This window comes from Syngnathus acus, chromosome 2 (genome assembly GCF_901709675.1).
Source record: "Syngnathus acus chromosome 2, fSynAcu1.2, whole genome shotgun sequence".
Taxonomy (NCBI): Eukaryota; Metazoa; Chordata; class Actinopteri; order Syngnathiformes; family Syngnathidae; genus Syngnathus; species Syngnathus acus.
The window spans coordinates 11,092,765-11,111,413 of NC_051088.1; the positions used below are offsets into that span (position 1 = coordinate 11,092,765).

General features: G+C 41.7%; 2 protein-coding genes across 2 annotated transcripts; one reads left to right on the top strand and one right to left on the bottom strand.

The window, feature by feature from the left end:
• The first annotated feature begins 486 nt into the window (after positions 1-486).
• On the top strand, positions 487-11,571 carry cs (citrate synthase). The gene is made up of 11 exons (XM_037265761.1): positions 487-662; positions 3,388-3,438; positions 4,046-4,153; positions 5,540-5,605; positions 5,796-5,927; positions 6,405-6,593; positions 7,663-7,862; positions 8,169-8,298; positions 8,390-8,491; positions 8,799-9,008; positions 9,951-11,571. Exons 1-11 carry the CDS (start codon positions 612-614, stop codon positions 10,119-10,121), a joined length of 1,410 nt encoding a protein of 469 aa, XP_037121656.1. The 5' UTR covers positions 487-611; the 3' UTR covers positions 10,122-11,571.
• Positions 11,572-13,484: 1,913 nt separating this feature from the next.
• si:dkey-190g6.2 (coenzyme Q-binding protein COQ10 homolog A, mitochondrial) lies at positions 13,485-16,590 on the bottom strand. Its single transcript, XM_037265775.1, has 5 exons — positions 16,454-16,590; positions 15,241-15,390; positions 14,973-15,165; positions 14,430-14,531; positions 13,485-14,346 (listed from the first exon to the last, which is right to left on the bottom strand). The coding sequence occupies exons 1-5, from the start codon at positions 16,588-16,590 to the stop codon at positions 14,179-14,181; spliced, it is 750 nt and encodes a 249-aa protein (XP_037121670.1). The 3' UTR covers positions 13,485-14,178.
• Between the last annotated feature and the right edge of the window lie 2,059 nt (positions 16,591-18,649).

An 18,649-nucleotide genomic window follows, 5' to 3' on the forward strand; every position in this document is an offset into this window, starting at 1 on the left:
ATTGATTGATTTTCGCTTATATCTGCAACGTACCATGCAACAAAATGCAGTGTCAAAGCACTGTGCGTATAAAATAACATTGCAAAAAATCAGTACAATTGTCTTTTTGTTCTGATTTTGAATCTTGGCTCCTTCTCCAAATATGTCTGTACATAAAGTTAAATGAAGACTCCAAGTGGTCCATAGCTGTGCACGTTTAAGTTGTCTCCCTTTTCCAACACACGTGCTGATACAAATGATCAAAATAGTTGTCCGGCTTCAACAGAGCTTGCATTTGTATCATGTATATCAGCCCCGTCGGGAATTAAGGAAGGAAGGTAAAGTCGAACAAATTGACATAGTCAGATCTTGAACATACAGCATGTTCAGATAGCGTCACAGAAGCCGTCAAATGAGCATCGGCGTAGCGGTGTTCAAGCCAATCACAACCCTCTACGCACATACACGTTTCCGGTCTATCGTCCAATCAATATTGATGCTACTTGCGGGCCTGAATCCCTCTTCAACCTTCTGTTCTTTGGAGGGGCACCTTCAAGCGGCTCCGCGGTGCACCGGTAGTGACTTCTTGATCTACTGAAAACATCGTAGAGTAACACTTGAACCCAGCGATAATGTCGTTCCTGACTGTCAGTAGGCTAGCGCCTAAACTCCTCAATTCAAAGGTAAGAGGACAGTGCGTGGCCTTCATGTTACTTGATTAAGCCGTCAAACCGAAGTTAGCCGGCTAGCGACAATGTAGCTAATGTTAGCTCCGATGACCACATTGTGAGATAAAGGCGGTCTCCATTATGGATTAAATGCTGCATCTAACTATAAACGTTTGATTGAATTTACTAACGCTGTTCTAATTCTTTTCAAATGCGATGGCAAATATTACCATGTCACTGTACCTTTATGACTAATCACAGGTGGGACATATCTCGCCAAGTTAAGATACGTAATGTGCAGACAGTGTCATGGATTTGGCTAGTCAATTGACTTTAGGCTCTCAGTGATACGATCTGATTTTAACTAGTGTTGTAGAATTGCAGTACTGGGACACCCTTAAAAATTCTCCACCACCATCTTGACCTTCACTTAAAAATGTCCCATTGCTTAACTTTGTATCCTGTGTTAAGATCCTTGAAGGCTTTTTTTTGGACCGTTTCAAATGTCAAGGCAACCCGGTGTGCATTTGTCAATGTGGTCTAACAGTACGTATGTATATTGTACACTTTATAGGAAATGAATCACCAATAAATGTGCCCCTGAGATTATCAAGCGTGGCATTGCCTGTCTGCACTGGTTGCCACTTTTTTACAATTTACTCTTTTACTCCACTGACCTCAAGGTTAAAGTGCATTAAAACCTACTGTGTACCTATCTGTATTTATAATGCTGTACAACCTGCAATGGTTATCTGGCTTCAAAATTGGGACAATTCCCAGATAACCTCAGTCACACTCGCCTCTTTTTCTTACCTCGAGTCAATCTTTGCCCTGGTTGGCTCTTTATTGTTATTCTTACATAACAAGCCCTGATGGTCAAAATCTCAAAGGTGACAGAACACCTGGTGCTTCACATGTTTGAGCATGCACAGTTGTAAGTGAACCCGTACTCGGAGATGAAGTTTTCTCAGGTTAAATGTATCAAATGATGGTCAATTTATGCACTGCCCCTGCCCCCCGCTCTGCTTTAAGAATGTACGTTCATTTGTGATTGCATGATTTCTTAAACATTCCAAATCTGTTCTCCAAAATATCTCAGAGATACTCGCTTTTTTTCCTCAGAAATAGAATAACCGATGGTGCCAATAGTAGCCAATTTACAGTGGGGTTTAAAGAGTGCATGCAAAGTTTTCTGAAGCAAAGATTCCTTTTTTTTTTTTTTTTTTTTTTAATAATCTGAATAGAAATGAATTAGGGGGGCGGCAGAAGTGTCATCTCACATCCTCAGGTAAGAAAAGGATTTTTGAAAATATTTTTGTAAAGCCCTCAAAGTCAGAAAAACAGAGAAACCCATCATTATTCATTTCCCCCATAATTTGCCGATCAATGCATGATGTGGTTGATCAGAACCACAAAATAAGACGGAAAACACAATCTTGTTCATGCCCAGGATGTTCTGTGTGCTACCTTTGTTAGTATTTTAGTTTTTTCCCAATATTTAAAAAAGAAAAGGGGGAATTTTGCCAGACAGTTTTTAAAAGGTTTATAATTTCATGCTAATTACCTCATCTATTGGGTTTTGTATTATTTTAATTAGGAAAATTACAATGATGCCGTTTGCTTGGAACATTTGTGTCGAAATATGTAACTTGTATTCTCTTTTCTTTATATCACCTTTACTGTAAACCAAGAGTGATGAACTGTAAACAGCTTGAAGTAAGAATGCTTTGTTTAATATTTGGAGAACTGTTTTCTTGTCGGTTGAATGTTTAAACGTGATTCAAAAGTTGCTCATGTCCTTTTGTCACGTGCTCCGCCCAGGAAGTAGGCACTGACTAATGCCCCATATTTAAGCCCTTCCCAGGCTGTTACATAATGGCCCCTCAGCAATGTGAGGTGACATAAGATCCTACCTTTTGTTTTCAATGACCCTCCTGAGTCATTTCCATTCAACCAGTTTGTGGTTACTCATCATACCAGTGGGACCGAAGCCAACTAACCCAAAGCTTTTTAACAGCGCTCCTCCTTCAGTTGTTGATTTAACTTGCCCTCTAAGGGGAGTCGTCTTTCAGTGGCAACATGAAGCAGCCATAACTTTTTTTCTTTGCTGCTATAGGTTGAAGAGAGAGCCTAAATCAATTGCAGCGCAACTGTACTTACTATTAGTTCTTTTTATGGAGGGGGGGGGGGGGGGGCAGTATGCTGTTTAATCCACCCTGGGAAAAAAACTGTACAAATGAAATGGACATTTATGCCCATAAAGAGTGTTTGACCATAGCTGTAACCTCAAATAAAAATAGCCCTTCTTCCTACAGAGACACATTGATGATGCATTTATGAAAACTGGGCTCAGTGGAATTGAGATTATTTATGAATGAGAATTGAGTGGAGAAGTGTTACTAATGTACATGCTTAATTGATTGTTATATTGACACAATGTCGAGTGCAGTAAAAGCTTTATGCTTTGTTGTCTTAGATGATGATGATGATGTTGAGTGCTTTGAAATGACTGCATCTCTGTTTTGATTTGTATTTTAATTTCTGTTTGAATTTATTCACGCACAGCACTTTGTTTCAGCTGCCTTTTTTTTTTTTTATATGAAACTGCTCTGTAAATAAAAATGAGTTGAATTTGCAGAAGGCGGTTTTAGTTTCTCGCATAAAATATTGCTGTCCAAAAATACTTGCCTGGTTTGTACCTGATTTACTAACAATGTCACAATTATTTCTTGTGCCACAGAATGCCACCTACTTCATTACAGCTGCAAGAAACGCCAGCGCCTCCACAACAGTAAGTCCCCTTGAGCCCAACCCGATCGTCTCAATTACGCTGCATTAAAAGTGTAAAACGATTGAAATTATAAAAGACAACGGGCCTCCATCTTGATCAATCTTGTGATGGTTACATAGATCTGAACACCTCTAAAATAGTTTTTCCAATTAATCCGAGTGGCACATGCATGCACTGGATTGGAACAGATCACGTCACATGTAAAGAGTTGACCAGAAACCGTCACTCTGAATTCCAATGGAATGTCAGAAACATGCTTGTGAACCCAGCTAATAAACGGTTCCGTCAACGGCTCACTGCGTGTTGCTTATCGCAGTGTGAAAAAGTCTCTAGTCTCAACTAGTTTCTGGTCTTGTATACATATCCTGTTATGTCATCTGAAATGTTCAAGTATGTCTGCACAGGCCTCCAAATGTTCCAGGCAGTGTTCTCCCGCTCAGGAAAAGGCCATTTATGTGCGGACCTTTTGTAGGTCAATCAATACTTTGGTCAAATGTTTACAATCAGACTGTTGAGAAAACCCTCTGATCATATTTTAGCAGTGTGTTATTTTTGGACTAGGTGTTCGTTTGTGCCCTCTTCAAGTGTGTTTGTTTCTCAAATCCAGAATCTGAAGGACGTTCTGTCAGACCTGATCCCTAAAGAACAGAGCAGGATCAAGAACTTTAAGCAGCAGTATGGGAAAACCAACATAGGGCAGATTACCGTGGATATGGTGAGCAAATTTATGACTCTTCAACGTAATTTCTATCACAGGTTTAATAAAGTATATCGTCTGTGGGGGGGGGAAAAAACTACAACACACGTTATAATTGTTTTAGCATGATTATTTCAAGTATTCCTCCTGTAGGAATGTGCCATGAGTGGTTCATAAAATGTTCACACTCCCATGCCTCGATTGAAATTCAACCCGCAGCCATGTGCCCCCCCACTCCCTTGCACAAAAACATCAAATATAACTACCCCCAACACATATAGCACAAATGAAAGTGTTTCTTTTTCCACATGCACGTTTTCCTACAAACATGCTACCCGAGGTCCCACGCTAGCGCAGTAAGTCCCAAGACTTACTGAAAATACAACTAAAGCAATAAAACAGGATTAAGTAAATTTGATGGCGATAAGAGAGATGCTTATTCACGGTTCGAACATGTGTAAATATGCAATGCGGAAAAGATGTGGATACAGCAGTGTGAAAATGCAAGAAGCGTGGATTGTGCATATTTGCAAAGTCATTTTCAACTTGAGAATAAACAATAACAGAACGTAGATTCCAACTGTTGTAATTCCAAGTTCTGCTCCACCACTTGTGATAAAAACGTCTGTTGATGTTACCACGTCTTTCTCAGTGTTAAGTGAAAGTTTGAGATTACACTGTAGATAACTCAGTATTCAAAAGCAAGTTCTGCTTGTAATTGATTTTAGTTACTGTGGAAAGAACATTGAGTTGCCTTGTGTATGAACTGTGCTATTTATCGGTAAATCAATTTGCCATGCCCCTTACCAAAGCGTCAAAAGGTTGACGTCATGCAAAATGTCCAGTAAGCATAATCGTCTGTTGGGTTGTGTTGGGTTAATTTTGGCAACACTAGGTCAGCCATGAAGTGTCACGCAGATTAGTCAAACCACTTAATCTGTCAGGGTTGTCCGCGTCAGTTATCTATCAGTCAGGTCATCCTGATGAGGCCACCAATCTGCCAGATAATAACTGCAACACAAGGGTGCATGGTGACCCTTTCTAGATCTTCACAAACATGAGCAGATTTGACAATTTGATGCAATACACTAGCAAATCATAGCCAAAGAATGGACTTTGGTGTTTGGTGAGAACTTGCCCCAGCGCATCATGAGTCACATGTACACACACAAGTGCTGTCAAGAAATCAGTCTTTGGTTGCACATTCATTTCCAGCATGTACAAAGCAGCAATGTCATGTTTTACATTCGTTGGTCTCTTCTAATCTATAAAGCAACCTGCCTGATCAACAATATAATAACACTAAATTGATTTTTTTCCCCTTTGAAGATGAAGTGCAACTGAAAGACATTTATCTGTGTTTTTTTTATTTTATTTTAATCTTGCATTTGTTTGCTTGTCCAGGTATATGGAGGGATGAGGGGCATGAAGGGTCTGGTATATGAGACTTCTGTGCTGGATCCCGATGAGGTCAGTGCTGAATATTGCTACCCTTTTAGCCCTAAATACAGATAGCTAGATGATAGATAGATAATCTTGTGGGGAAAATTGGATTGTCACAGTAGCAGTATTTGGTTAAACCAAAAAAAAAAAAAAAGAAAAACAAATACTAGTATTGGTAGACTGGATTAGCAGCTTGAATCATTCTGTTTGGTTACAGGGCATCCGCTTCCGAGGCTATAGCATCCCAGAATGTCAGAAGTTATTGCCCAAAGCTGAAGGAGGTGAGGAGCCATTGCCTGAAGGCCTCTTCTGGCTGCTGGTCACAGGACAGGTGCCCACTGGGGAGCAGGTGAGACTCAGGGTGGTGTAGTGGATCCACAAAAAACATATTCTACTTTATTCTTTTTTTTTTTTCCTCCTAAGGAGCAACTGTTGTCCATTTTGAAGCCGTGGAAATTTATCTTTGACTGGACTTTGAGATGACTAAACAAATTACACACATTACAAACATGGTGTACAGTACGTGCCTACAAATGGTTGTAAAGCAACATAACTGCTTGGTTCTAAACATCAAGCCGCTATAAAATGTCTGGTGATCATTTATAAATGAATCGGTCCGACACATTTATTGCGGAGGCAAAAGATCATTTGATTGCCATTATTGCTAAAGATAAAGTCAAGGCAGACTGATAAGCCCATTGCCTTTCAGCTGAGCCCGTCGGAGAGAAAAAAAACCTTCTGGGCAACTTGACTCTGTCAAGTTTTATATATGTGAGACAAATGTGTCCACAATGCGTACGTCATGCTACACGCTCCTGCTTGCCAGGTGAACTGGGTATCGAAAGAGTGGGCGAAGAGAGCGGCGCTCCCGTCGCATGTGGTCACCATGTTGGACAACTTCCCCACCAACCTGCACCCCATGTCTCAGTTCAGCGCTGCCATCACGGCCCTTAACAGTGAGAGCAGCTTCGCACGTGCCTACTCTGAGGGCGTGCACAAGTCCAAGTACTGGGAGGTGAGTAATCATGCTTACATTGGCCCTTATTCTATTTTTTTAATATCAGCCTATGCCTAATTTCTACTCTCCTAACAAATTATGCTAAAGTTTATTCATGATGTCATCATATCGGCCTCAGTATAAATATGGCGCAAAATGTCTGATTACCTAGTTGAAAGGCAAGACGTTTTTTAAGCAGCTTTGAACTACCTATACTGCCCAGATGCTTTAATTGGGTCATGGTTTATGGATTTCCACTTACAGGCCTCATGTCGCCAATAGATTCTTTGATAGTCTCATCAAATCTGACCAATGAAATTAACAAACATGCCCCAGTGGACTGATGAAACTCTTGAGTCCGAGCCCATACTGAACTTCACGAGTCATATTTTAAATATACACTGTATTTAATTCACAGACAACTAATTTCTAAATTATTATATTACCTCACGTTATTAAATTCACAAACAAGATTATATTGCATGCGATTTCCGTGTGTGCAACAAAAACAAATATGTAAATACAGAATTTCCCCTTTAGTTAGTAATATAATCCAAATAGCTCTGGGTTATTTGAAAATATCATGCGTGAATTTAAAACAGAAGTGTAAATAGTCTTCCATTGTGACTGAATGGCATCGTACAATGAGACATCCTTAAAAGAAATTGCGGGTTTATGGAAAAACACCATTTATGGAAAAATATTGCATGTGTTCACACCGATGCTCAAACAAATTGCAGGGGCTATGGACCAAGCAAGCACTGCCGTGAAATGGTGAAAATCTGACTAACTGAAGCCCTCCCAGGAAGGGCTTTGTAATTTCATGTACACGATCGAGGCAAAGCCCATAAAATTTAAAGGATAATAAAGCAGCAACAGCATGCATCTAGCCCCTGTACAATCTTTTCATCGACGTTACACAAACCATTGTACAGTATTCAATAGATACATTTTAAATACAAACAACGCCACATGAGGCTCATTACACGTGTTTGTTAGCATACTAGCTCAAATAACGCGACGGCAAAGTCATGCGTCTGTCCAAGCCACCCACTTCTTTGGCTCTCTCTCTCTCTCTCTCTCTCAGTATGTCTATGAAGACTCCATGGACCTGATCGCCAAGCTGCCTTGTATTGCGGCCAAGATCTACCGCAACCTGTACCGCGAAGGCAGTAGCATCGGAGCCATTGACTCCAACTTGGACTGGTCTCACAATTTCACCAACATGCTGGGCTACAGCGACGCTCAGTTTACTGAGCTCATGAGACTCTATCTCACTATCCACAGGTAACCCACACTGCGCTGGGCCAAATATATTGGATTGAATAAATAAACCACTAAATTCTGACACTTGAGGGGTTTTACGTTGAGGCAATTGACACGTTTCGTTTCATAGTATACACTCTGTTCATTTAGTCAACTATCAAAATACTTGTCGACATATCTACAATACATTTAAATTTCTACTTTAAAATGGGCACATTTGCATGTTCATTTACTGTAGCATTAGCTTTGCATTTTGTTGAGACATTACTTCCGGTAGTGTTCAAAATGACACACCTTAGACAAGCTAACGTTTGTGTCATGCAACAGTGACCACGAAGGAGGCAATGTCAGTGCCCACACCAGCCACTTGGTGGGCAGCGCTTTGTCAGACCCCTACTTGTCCTTCAGCGCCGCCATGAATGGCCTGGCTGGTCCTCTTCACGGCCTGGCAAACCAGGTAAGTCATTGACAGACAGACAGACAGACATACAGCCAATTAAGTGTTGGTTTGTCCTGTCAGTGATGTCCCCTGCTCCTTTGTCTCCCAGGAGGTGCTGGTGTGGCTGACCGCACTGCAGAAGGAGCTCGGAGGGGAGGTGTCAGATGAGAAGATGAGGGATTACATCTGGAACACGCTCAAATCCGGAAGGGTAAATAGCTTCAGTTCTTGCCATGGAATAGAATTAAATTACATGTAGCTTCTCAGGTTGAATTTAAATCAAAATGCTTAGTGTCACAATTAAATATTGTTCTGTGTGTTCACTGGTTTCCTTTGACAACCTGACTGCTGTGAAAAAGCTCATTAAACAGTAGTCAACTATCATTTACATTGTAAGGTAATAATAAAATTGAACAGAATTGAAATTGTTCACAGCCGTCACAAAGCCCATCCTAAAACGAAATCTTGCAGACGTTGTCGTCAATAACATTTGATGCAATGTACCGTCTTTGTGTCAGGTGGTGCCAGGCTACGGTCACGCCGTCCTGAGGAAGACGGACCCTCGTTATACCTGCCAGCGCGAGTTTGCCCTCAAGCACCTGCCCAATGACCCAATGTTCAAGATGGTGGCTCAGCTCTACAAGATTGTCCCCAATGTGCTGCTGGAGCAGGGCAAGGCCAAAAACCCCTGGCCCAACGTGGATGCCCACAGTGGCGTTCTGCTGCAGGTGAGTGCTAAAGTAGCTCCTGCGGTTGTCAAGTGACGTGTCATGGATGGGTAACCAGTAGCAGCGTTCTGCTGCAGGTAAGTATTAGACTAGCCCTTGCGGTTGTCAAGTGATGCGTCATGGATGGACTAACAGTAGCAGCATGGCACTGATGTAATAAGGCAACAAAGCAAGTTATTGCCCCACTAAAAGCCATCTGTAATTTTGTTAGTTGCCACAAGATGGCAGCTGACTACTTAACACTGAAAGGATAATAAAACACCCCCCCACCCCTCACGAAAAGCCGTCTGAAATTTTGCTCGGTGCCACAAGATGGCAGCTGACTACTTAACACTGAGAGGATCATAAAACGCCGCCACCACCATCATGTACCAATCATGAACTCGTATTATAAAAACGACTATTCTGTACTCACTTAACAGTCGACACAAACGAGCCACCGTTACACAAGTCCATTAAACCCATCTTTTGGCATTAACAGACAATCGTTAATGTTTGGCAATCCGGGCAAAATAGACCATGTGTGGACTATTGGTACTTGTATTGGAAGAAAAGCAGAAAGTTTCACCTTTGACTGTGCACAAAGTGCAATTAAGCCGGGTGGGACATCTCGAAGGCAGATGAAAACGGCACAAAGCCAGGGAATGGATAGGTTTAAATAAAAGTGAATTTGCGAGCAACAACCTTGAATAATAATCTCAGTACACTGTTCTGTCATAATATGTATCGGGCATAGTTTTTTTAGTCCTAAATAAATAATTGCCATGTCCTATTTCTCATGGCACAGTGGTTGGGACTGACTCTCGCAATGGAGTGGTTTGAGGAATTGCACATTTGCATAGTTCAAATGAATGTATTTGCATGCGGTCAAATTGTGTTTTGGCAAATGCGGGTCCATGCGTCGGGATCTGACCGCGCCCCCCTGTACTCCCCCATCTGCAGTACTACGGAATGACAGAGATGAACTACTACACGGTGCTGTTTGGTGTCTCACGGGCTCTCGGTGTGCTGGCCCAGCTCGTGTGGAGTCGAGCCCTGGGCTTCCCGCTGGAGCGCCCCAAGTCCATGAGCACGGATGGACTCATGTCTCTGGTGGGCGCCAAGTCGGGTTGATCGCCGACTGCGCTGGGAGTTGTAGTGGTGAGCGGAGGTGCAAAGGTGACAGATTACGCTGAGTTGACTACACCCCCCCCCCCCCCCCGACCTTCCCTGTCCACCCTTCGGAATTCTGAGGGATTGAAAGACTATACTTTAAATGTCATTACACACAAAAAGACTCTCCTCTCGCCACTGCTAGTTGTCCAGCTGCCTCCTCGGGAGGTGAAACTTCCACTTGCGTAGACATAGATTCCCACCTGAGATTTTATTTTTTAAGCTAGCCTCGCAAGGCCTCGCTCTAAATCAAGCGTCACACTCAAAGGGAATTGTGGAAGCCAATTGCACTTCCTCTGTAGTATTTGTTTGAGTGGCTAAAGCCAAGTCCCCCAACAATCAGTTGACATGTCGCTTTGGTTTCTTCTATGCATCGCCCCCGCCATTCTCCTGCCGTTGGCAACGTTTCACTCCCATTTATGAGCACTCCCATTTTCACCATTCTCACCGCAATCAAGCTGTTTGAAAATTAAAAAAAAGAAACTTGGGGGGGAAACTAAGATAATGGCGCTTTCAATCTGGATCTATATTTTTGTTGTTTTTAGTGCTGGTCTGTCTTCCCTCTATGATCAAAATAACCGTCTTGTATTTGTCCGAACCCGGCACTGTTTTAAACTGGCAATTGGCACAGTGGGCGAGCGGGTGGCCCGTAGTGACGCAAAAGAGCAAGCTTGAATCCAAAGCAGGTTTTGGCTTTGTAATTCTTTATGTCCGTTCATGTTAGTTGCTTGTTTTTCTCCACACGAGAGCGTTTTTTCAACATCGACTAGTCCAAAATCAGCATTTACGCGATTAATTTGACCTCGTCATTTGAGGCCCGAGACCCCAACTCGCCACCGCTCGCTTCCTTGCTTGAGTGTGTCCCTTCATCCTGAGCTTCGTGGTGTTAAATATGTATCGAACTATCATGGTTGGGTCGCGTCGTGGTTTTTTACTTTTATTTATACTTTGTGTACATAGGTTATATATATGTATAAGTTCTGCTCGTAACAACCACACCGAGTACCAACTGTGTCATAGTTCAGTCTCTCGTGTAGAAACTGCAGCTATCTTGTACATACGTGTTTTTGCTCATTTGTTCCGGGTGGTTTCGAGCTTGCTCTCGAGCTCCGCTGCCAAGACAGCCTGCCCACCTGTGACTTTGTGTGTCAACACTCCATTTTTGCCTCTCCAAATCCTTCCTTCCTTTTCTTTCTCTCTCTCCCCCCCCGCCACTCATGTCTATTGCCTCGCCGCATTCGTTACTTTGATCATAGAGGAGCAGGAAGGTCGTAAATGAGAATGAAATGTAAGGTGGGTTCATCAGATGCGCTTCAGGGGGCAGGATGGGTCGGACAGGGCAATAAATACTGAAAAACATGACTCAAAACGAAAAAAAAAGAAGGAAAAATAAAGGTTTTTATTAACATTGCCTGGTGTGCTTCTTATCAAGTCAATTTGATTTATAAGGCCCTTACTCATAAAAAGTCTCATAGGACTTCATATGCCCACAGTTGGCTAATATTAACATTCCATGCTTAACACCAGGAGGGCGAGAAACCTTGACAAGGGGCCACAGATTGGGGAATCCCCCCTCCAGGGTGACCATTCAGAATCAGATCAGAATCGCCTTTATTGTCATAACTAGAACCTGCAGACTTCTGGATTTTATTTTTTTTTTAAATGAAAATCCCCGTGGCTCAGTGGTCGAGATGAAGTCTTAACGACCAGAGATGTGCGTCATGGCACTAAAAGGTACTTTGGCCTTCCTCAGTCACACGAGCCCTTCTTACTGAATGTGCTAGGATATTAATAACACCCTACATGCTGCCACCCAGGTCTGCTTGAAACTTGAAAATGACCTGGAAACTGTGATTGTCATTTTCAGTCGACAGCAAATGGTAACATGGCCACCCCGAGTTGGATAAAAATGGGAGAAGTTTGCTGCTTAATTCATATTCCACACAGAATATTAACACGGACGCAGTGATTAAACTAGTGGGGGCCACATGCAACATAGTATTACTGTCAAGAAAACTTTGGGGTTGACTTTTGCTTTGAACAAGATAAGCTTTTGTATGAGAAAGTTTACTGGTTGTAATTGACATTTCTGTAGGTAATTTGGTTCAAGATTAGACATGATGGCTAACTTTTCTGTTGCTCACATTAATAGCTTGATTGGATGGATCGACAACTCAGAAGCTGCACACACTGAAAATAAGGAACTTTATTTATATACAGTCTCGCCTCCAAAAGTACACTTCAGCCTTTGTACAACATAGGGACATCACAATAACGCACAGGTGCTTGAAAGTTTAAATATTTCCCTGCCTCACGAGCGTTCTCCCCGCAGATTAAAAAAAGCTCAACAACATGAAATCACCCATGTAGCAAAGCGACATTTAATATTTTGTCAATTGGTTCAAGTTGCCACATCAAAGCACAGGCCAGGAAGTTGAAAATAGAATTCATAGACCTTTGGTGACAATAATATTTTGTATATCTTACAATCAATGGATGTGCAGCACACAAACACAAGTTGCAGCCTTGCATACATGTGCAAACAAACGACAAGATTAAGTTCCTAGGCCAACAATATGTTAGTGTGAACGCTGCAGGCTAAAGGGCATTCCTCATGCTTTCATTTGCCATGTAACATTGAAGCTCTGAAACGTTGATTGAACTTGAGTATAAAGTAGACCCCTGGATATTTGTGGTTCGGCTTTTACCCATTTTCAAGGAAAAGTTAATAAAAATGAGCACTTTTTTTAGACCAATTTGGACTACAACAGATGAATAACTGCAAATTGACTTATCTTTTTATTTGAACACAAAAAGAAAAGGTTGGGAAAGCTGAAAAATGTGAACAGGTTTTAATCAGAAAAGTAATTTGAATTGACCTGGTTTTTTTTCATTGTTTTTTTTTTCTTTTTTACAATTTTACAGATTTACATCTTTTTTAAATGAAACTTTAAAAACAAAAATTACCTTTTATGTCTAAAACACTTGAATTTATTTAAAAACTGGAATTAAGTTTTTTTTTTTTTTTTTTTTTTAAAACTCCCCAAATTAAGATAGCTGTATTCCTGCATTTTAAATTGTTACATTTCAAATAGTGACCCTCACCATTGACAATGACAAAATGCCTTTGCAAATGTATTTAGCTGGAATCTAACTGCATCCTTTCTTGACATTCTTCAGATTAAAAAAAAAAAAAACAGTTTTATTGTGTAACTGAGCAGATGTGATGCAGCTGCCCATATACTTCTCCTGAGATGGTGGTTCACCACTAGGCTACCAAATCTGTGCACACGTATGCAAATGTCACACATGACAGCAAGCAAGTTCAAAGTGCAGAAAGAAACTTCTTTGTCCCTTTAATCAAACCTGTTAACACTTTCTCACTGTCCCAAAAATGGCACATTTTATCCGCTCCCCCTTTAAAAAAAAAAAACACTAATCATATATGAAGTGTTTAGCACCAAGCACACTATAATGAAGCAAAGCAGACTACTCACAAAAAATGGGAGACTAGAGAATTTTCAGGATGAGCCTAAAATATAAAAGATAAACTGGAAGAGTCATTAAAAAAACACCTGCTGTGAATGTGGCTCCTTCTTAGAGAACAGCAAGTTGGAGGAAAAAGTGCTGAGACACTAAACAGTTGAATACATATGTGCTTTCAAAATTGTGAGAAGTTTGAATTAAATTCACCTGTAAGAGTTTGGCGACATTCAAGATTCATCCTGATATTTCAGCTAACATCCAAACTTTTTGTGAGTAGTGTATCAAAACAAATCAACGTGAAGGAATATGTTTGAACTGAAGGTCACAGTGAAACATTGGACTTCCTCCCCTTCAGAATTAAACTCAGGATTGGTTGTCTTAAAAATATATATATATTTTAAATAAAAGCATATTGTTTGACGATGTATTTGTTGTTTTGTACATGAACTCGCTGGACAATGTCCCAGGTAGGGGGGGTAGGGGGGAGACTAAGCAGCAGCTTCATGCAGTTTGGGTGTTTTACGGCCGGACATCACGTCTGGTGGATCTCGTGGAACATGAGCTCTCGTGGGATACGAGTCTCTGGGCCGTAGAGCTTGCAGGCACGGCGCTCAAAAGCAGCCACGTTCTGCTTGACCACCTCGTCGAAGAACATGGCGGCCAGCTGCGAGTGCAGCAGGGAGCGGAACTCGAAGGATATCTGTAGAGGTGAGAGGGGGGGCGTGCTCACAGAAATGGCAAAGCGGCCACGGCGGACGTCACGCGGAGGGAGTGGCGACTTACGGAAAAGTCAACAGTGCAGGTGCGAGGGTAACCGGGAATGCCAGGACTGAAACGCCAAATGGTCTCCAGGTGGTTGAACAGCTTTCCGTCCGTGCACACGGCCTGATGGCAGTCAGCACCGGGAGAACGACACAACAAAGGTTATTAAAATTATCGGAAAACATTCAGAAAAATTACTTTGAGGCTTTTTCAAGTTTGTCTGGTCGTGCAACTTATACGCAAGTGCAACTTTTGTATATCTTAAAATCCAAGTTCAGACTGGCATCCAAAAGCCAACATCCATATTCGTGTTGACTCTTTGCACCAAATGTACACAATATGCGAAATGGAGTGAATGTCACAGAACCAGACAAACTATGATAAAACATACAATTTATACGGTGTATTGAAAATAATAGCCAGCTGACCAACCAAAACAGCCTTGTTTTGTTATTATTTTTCCCGAAAATGTGCGTTTTTGCGACTTGTAAATTGCATTCCACTACATTGTGGTGTCTATTTGAAAATGAAGTATAGACAGCCAGAGCCATGGCGAGAACTCACCTTGACCAGGTGAGGCCGCACGCAGCTGATCATGGACGTGTAGCGCTCGATGACAGGCGGGAAGCCCACCTCCAGCTGGGCCTTGCAGTGGCCCGCCCGCTTGGCCACCGTCTGAGACTTCTTGCACCACGGAACGAACAGCTTGTAGTCGTCGACGTTGGCAACCACATCGTACATCTCCAGCATGGAGAACCTGCAGGTAATAGGACACATGCTCAGCGAGGGAGAAGGGCGAGCGCCACTCAAGTTTCTTGGCGGCGGCCGTTACCCAAGTATCCTGCGTTCCGAGTACTCCTTCCTTTTATTGGTAAGGCTGATGAAGTTCCTGCTCTGGGGAACACTCGCCATTGCTTCCCAGTCGTGGAGGCAAAGCACTCTGGGAGATCTTGTCATCAAAATGCCGCATGAGGACAAATGTCTGCGAGGGGACAAAAGACATCCTGTGAGTGTAGAAAAAGGCTGCGGGTGTGCACCGGTAAATTCTGACCTCCAGAGTGACAATAGGACATGGAAAGTTGGCTGGCTGCTGCTGGCGGTTTCTCATTTGATGTGACAAGTGCTCCTGTAACATGTGATGTCAGAATGTGGCTGACCTCAACGGGCCAAGATGGGACTAGAATAATCTCCGTCCGCTCCGTCCTCAGTGACACAGGTGTTTTGGAATAAACCTTTTTGGCCTTTCAACAACATGCAAACCTTTCACTCAAATGACTTAAGTGAAAAACTTCTGCTCTGTACACCTTCGTCACTTGATTTCCTATTTCTGTATGTCTTTCCATTTCAGGGGAACACATACAAAGATGTTCATTTGGTGCAAGAACGGCAGAGTAGACTTCATCTCACTATATTGAGGTATTGACACTTTATACTTCTGCAAAGATCTGCCGGGGGCTTTAAAACACTAAACTGCAAAGAGCTTGAGCCATTTATTTAAAGAAGACTTTATTTTGACATGATACTTTATGCTGATTAGTCTACGGTGGGGATGGGCAATGCTGAGTGGGCAATCATAAAATAATCATAAGGAAATATTTTGGAAGGGGGGAATATTAACCAGTACAGTGGATCACGAATTCACTTAGTTGCAGTTTTATTTCAATATTTTGTTCAATGACCATAGTTTTTCATTAAGAATGCACAGTATATTCGAAGTTTAGTCACAGTATATCGAATTGTTAGGGGTTAAAACAAATTATATAGTCTCGTAATCTGTCACTAACGCAGTCTAAACAGTAGTAAAATCATAATTAGAGTAAGCTATGTGTTTATATATATATGTATTATAAAACAATAGAAAAAGAAAACCTGGTGTGACAAGACGTGACGATGTCTTGTTACGTCATAGCGTAAACTAGTTCATCGGGCACCGTTCGTAACCTCGAAACCGAAACGCTATGTACTCTCCTCGCAATTCCAAGTCACAGTAATGTTAGATTGCAATCTAAGTAACACTCACAGACAGATCATCTGATGCTCATTACCTGATATTTTGTCGCGTGCACATTCGGGGCACCGATGGGCGACAAGACCGGGGCGAGCCCACGATGGCAAGCTGGAGATAGTCGCTAAAAGTCCGCACACCCATGGGCAACCTCCGGGCTGTGGTCGCGGCTGCCATCCAGACAGCCACACGGTGTCAAGATGAGTAAACAGGGATGGAGCAGACTGAAGCGATCGGAAAAAGGAGCGCTTTTCGGTCCGTGCAGAGGTAAGACGTGTCGCTCACAGAAAAAGCATTCGATGACAAGCTGGCGACGTAACGATCACAAGTGATGCTAGCTAAACGTGAGCTAACATTAGCCAGCTAGCGAGGAATCGTAATAGTCTGAATTTCCGCAACAAAAAAGCGAAAACATCACTCGCGCTGTCACATCGTCACTGGTCATAAACTACGGCAGACTTGGCAGGTATGTTCTGTTTGTTGCCGAATACCGGCTTGCCAGTTCCCGACGACCTTCTGCTGATCACTAAAACGCCGGTGGGACAAATTGCTTGTTCTGCTGGTCAGCTCAAAGCGGCTGACAGACAAAAGGCTGCTCCCTAGTGTGGCGGAGGATCACAGATTAAAAACCCAGAACGGTCTGATTTTGTGGTACATAGACGACTAAAATCACTTGGATTTCAATTCTCTGCACTGAAATAAATAGAAATGTCATTTAATACGTTCCATTCACACAAAAACACCCTGTCAACTGGTGTATGCTTTTTTAAAATAAGAAATAAATGGTACTATATTGTATTGTAATTTATTAAAAGATACAGCAATAACATTTCAAGGAAATCTAAAGATATAATCCCAGTTGTATTAAAATTTGACTTAATACTTTAATTATACGAGACTGACATTGCTGATCAGTCTGGTGCCTTAGCCACTAGGGGGCAGTATAATGCACCAGTGACATGCGGTGAGGCCTTACTGAAGACCAAAAGTTCCATACGTCGTGGAACCCTGATAATACAAGAATCGACCTTTTATTTTGTTTTTATTCATTTCATTTACATCTCTGAAATGCAATTACACCAGAGCAATGGAAATTAAAACATCTTTAAAAAATCAGGTTCATTGATTCATCATCAGACAAATTTATCACTCAAATAAATCATAAATCAAGATAATCATAGTTGCAGCCTACCTTTATACAACATGACATAACTTTGTTTTTGTGTGTGGATAGAAGATTTTTCTGGTTGGCTCATATGTGTCTTGTGTATTGCCAGGCCAAAGACATTTTGCTGCCCAATGAAAGTTTTTCATTTACGGAGGGGGAGGATGTGGATGACGACAATTGACACCCCCCCCCCCCACACACACACACACACACACACGCACAGGTGGATGCCCCTCATTTGCTTTGCCCTGATCTATCAATATGTAAGCAGAGGTGAAGAATAGCCATACCCAGACACATGTACAGAAATAGGCACACTAAAGATCAGTAAAACATTAACTGGGTTGCTTAACTTTACACTTAATGCATGGAACAGGCACTCCAGAGACCCAAATTATTGTCTGATGTACAATAAATGTTTACTTTTGTTAAAAAGTCTACTTGGACAGATAGTGGTGATGTTAAACTGCTTTTTAAAAACACAGCCTGTACAATAAAAAACAAATTACAGACTGTGACAGTTTGATGCTGAAACTAATAGTTTTTTATTCATTCATTCATTGGATATTTCCTCTAAAATAGATGCTTCGCCATAGCAACTGATGATTCTGAGTTCGTATGAATACCGACATTGTATTTTTTATGGGTGGTTTTATCAAAAGGTAGCTCGCTACATGTCAGTGTTATGCACATGATAAGGAGACAAAAATGCTTATAACAAAGTCACTTTATAGTTGCCGGTTGAGAATGACAAAGCCGGATGAATTTAGGGAGTCACAAGTGTTTCCATAATCCTCCTTAACATTGCATTCCTCCAATTTTTATCCAACAAATCGCCGCCTTGCCGTTGCATGCGTGACCCATTGTTCCACTAACATACAAGCAATTATTTATTTTTTTTATATTATTTCTCTTGACATGTTTCTAGTTTTCCATCATTTGAAAGGTTTTGCAGCTCTATCGGCAGATATGCATTATCATTGCACCCCAATTTGCACACAATGTGTAATAATTAACTCCCAAAATGTGTCAGGAGATTTGAGATTTAGGGGAGCACTTGGGTGGCAT

Coding starts and splice junctions, on each gene's coding strand:
- cs (XM_037265761.1), top strand. CDS start 612: ATGTCGTTCCTGACTGTCAGTAGGCTAGCGCCTAAACTCCTCAATTCA. Junction 5,928..6,404: donor AGGTGCCCACTGGGGAGCAG/GTGAGACTCAGG, acceptor CCTGCTTGCCAG/GTGAACTGGGTATCGAAAGA. Junction 6,594..7,662: donor ACAAGTCCAAGTACTGGGAG/GTGAGTAATCAT, acceptor TCTCTCTCTCAG/TATGTCTATGAAGACTCCAT.
- si:dkey-190g6.2 (XM_037265775.1), bottom strand. CDS start 16,590: ATGGCAGCCGCGACCACAGCCCGGAGGTTGCCCATGGGTGTGCGGACT. Junction 15,391..16,453: donor TGCACGCGACAAAATATCAG/GTAATGAGCATC, acceptor GTCCCCTCGCAG/ACATTTGTCCTCATGCGGCA. Junction 15,166..15,240: donor TCGGAACGCAGGATACTTGG/GTAACGGCCGCC, acceptor TATTACCTGCAG/GTTCTCCATGCTGGAGATGT.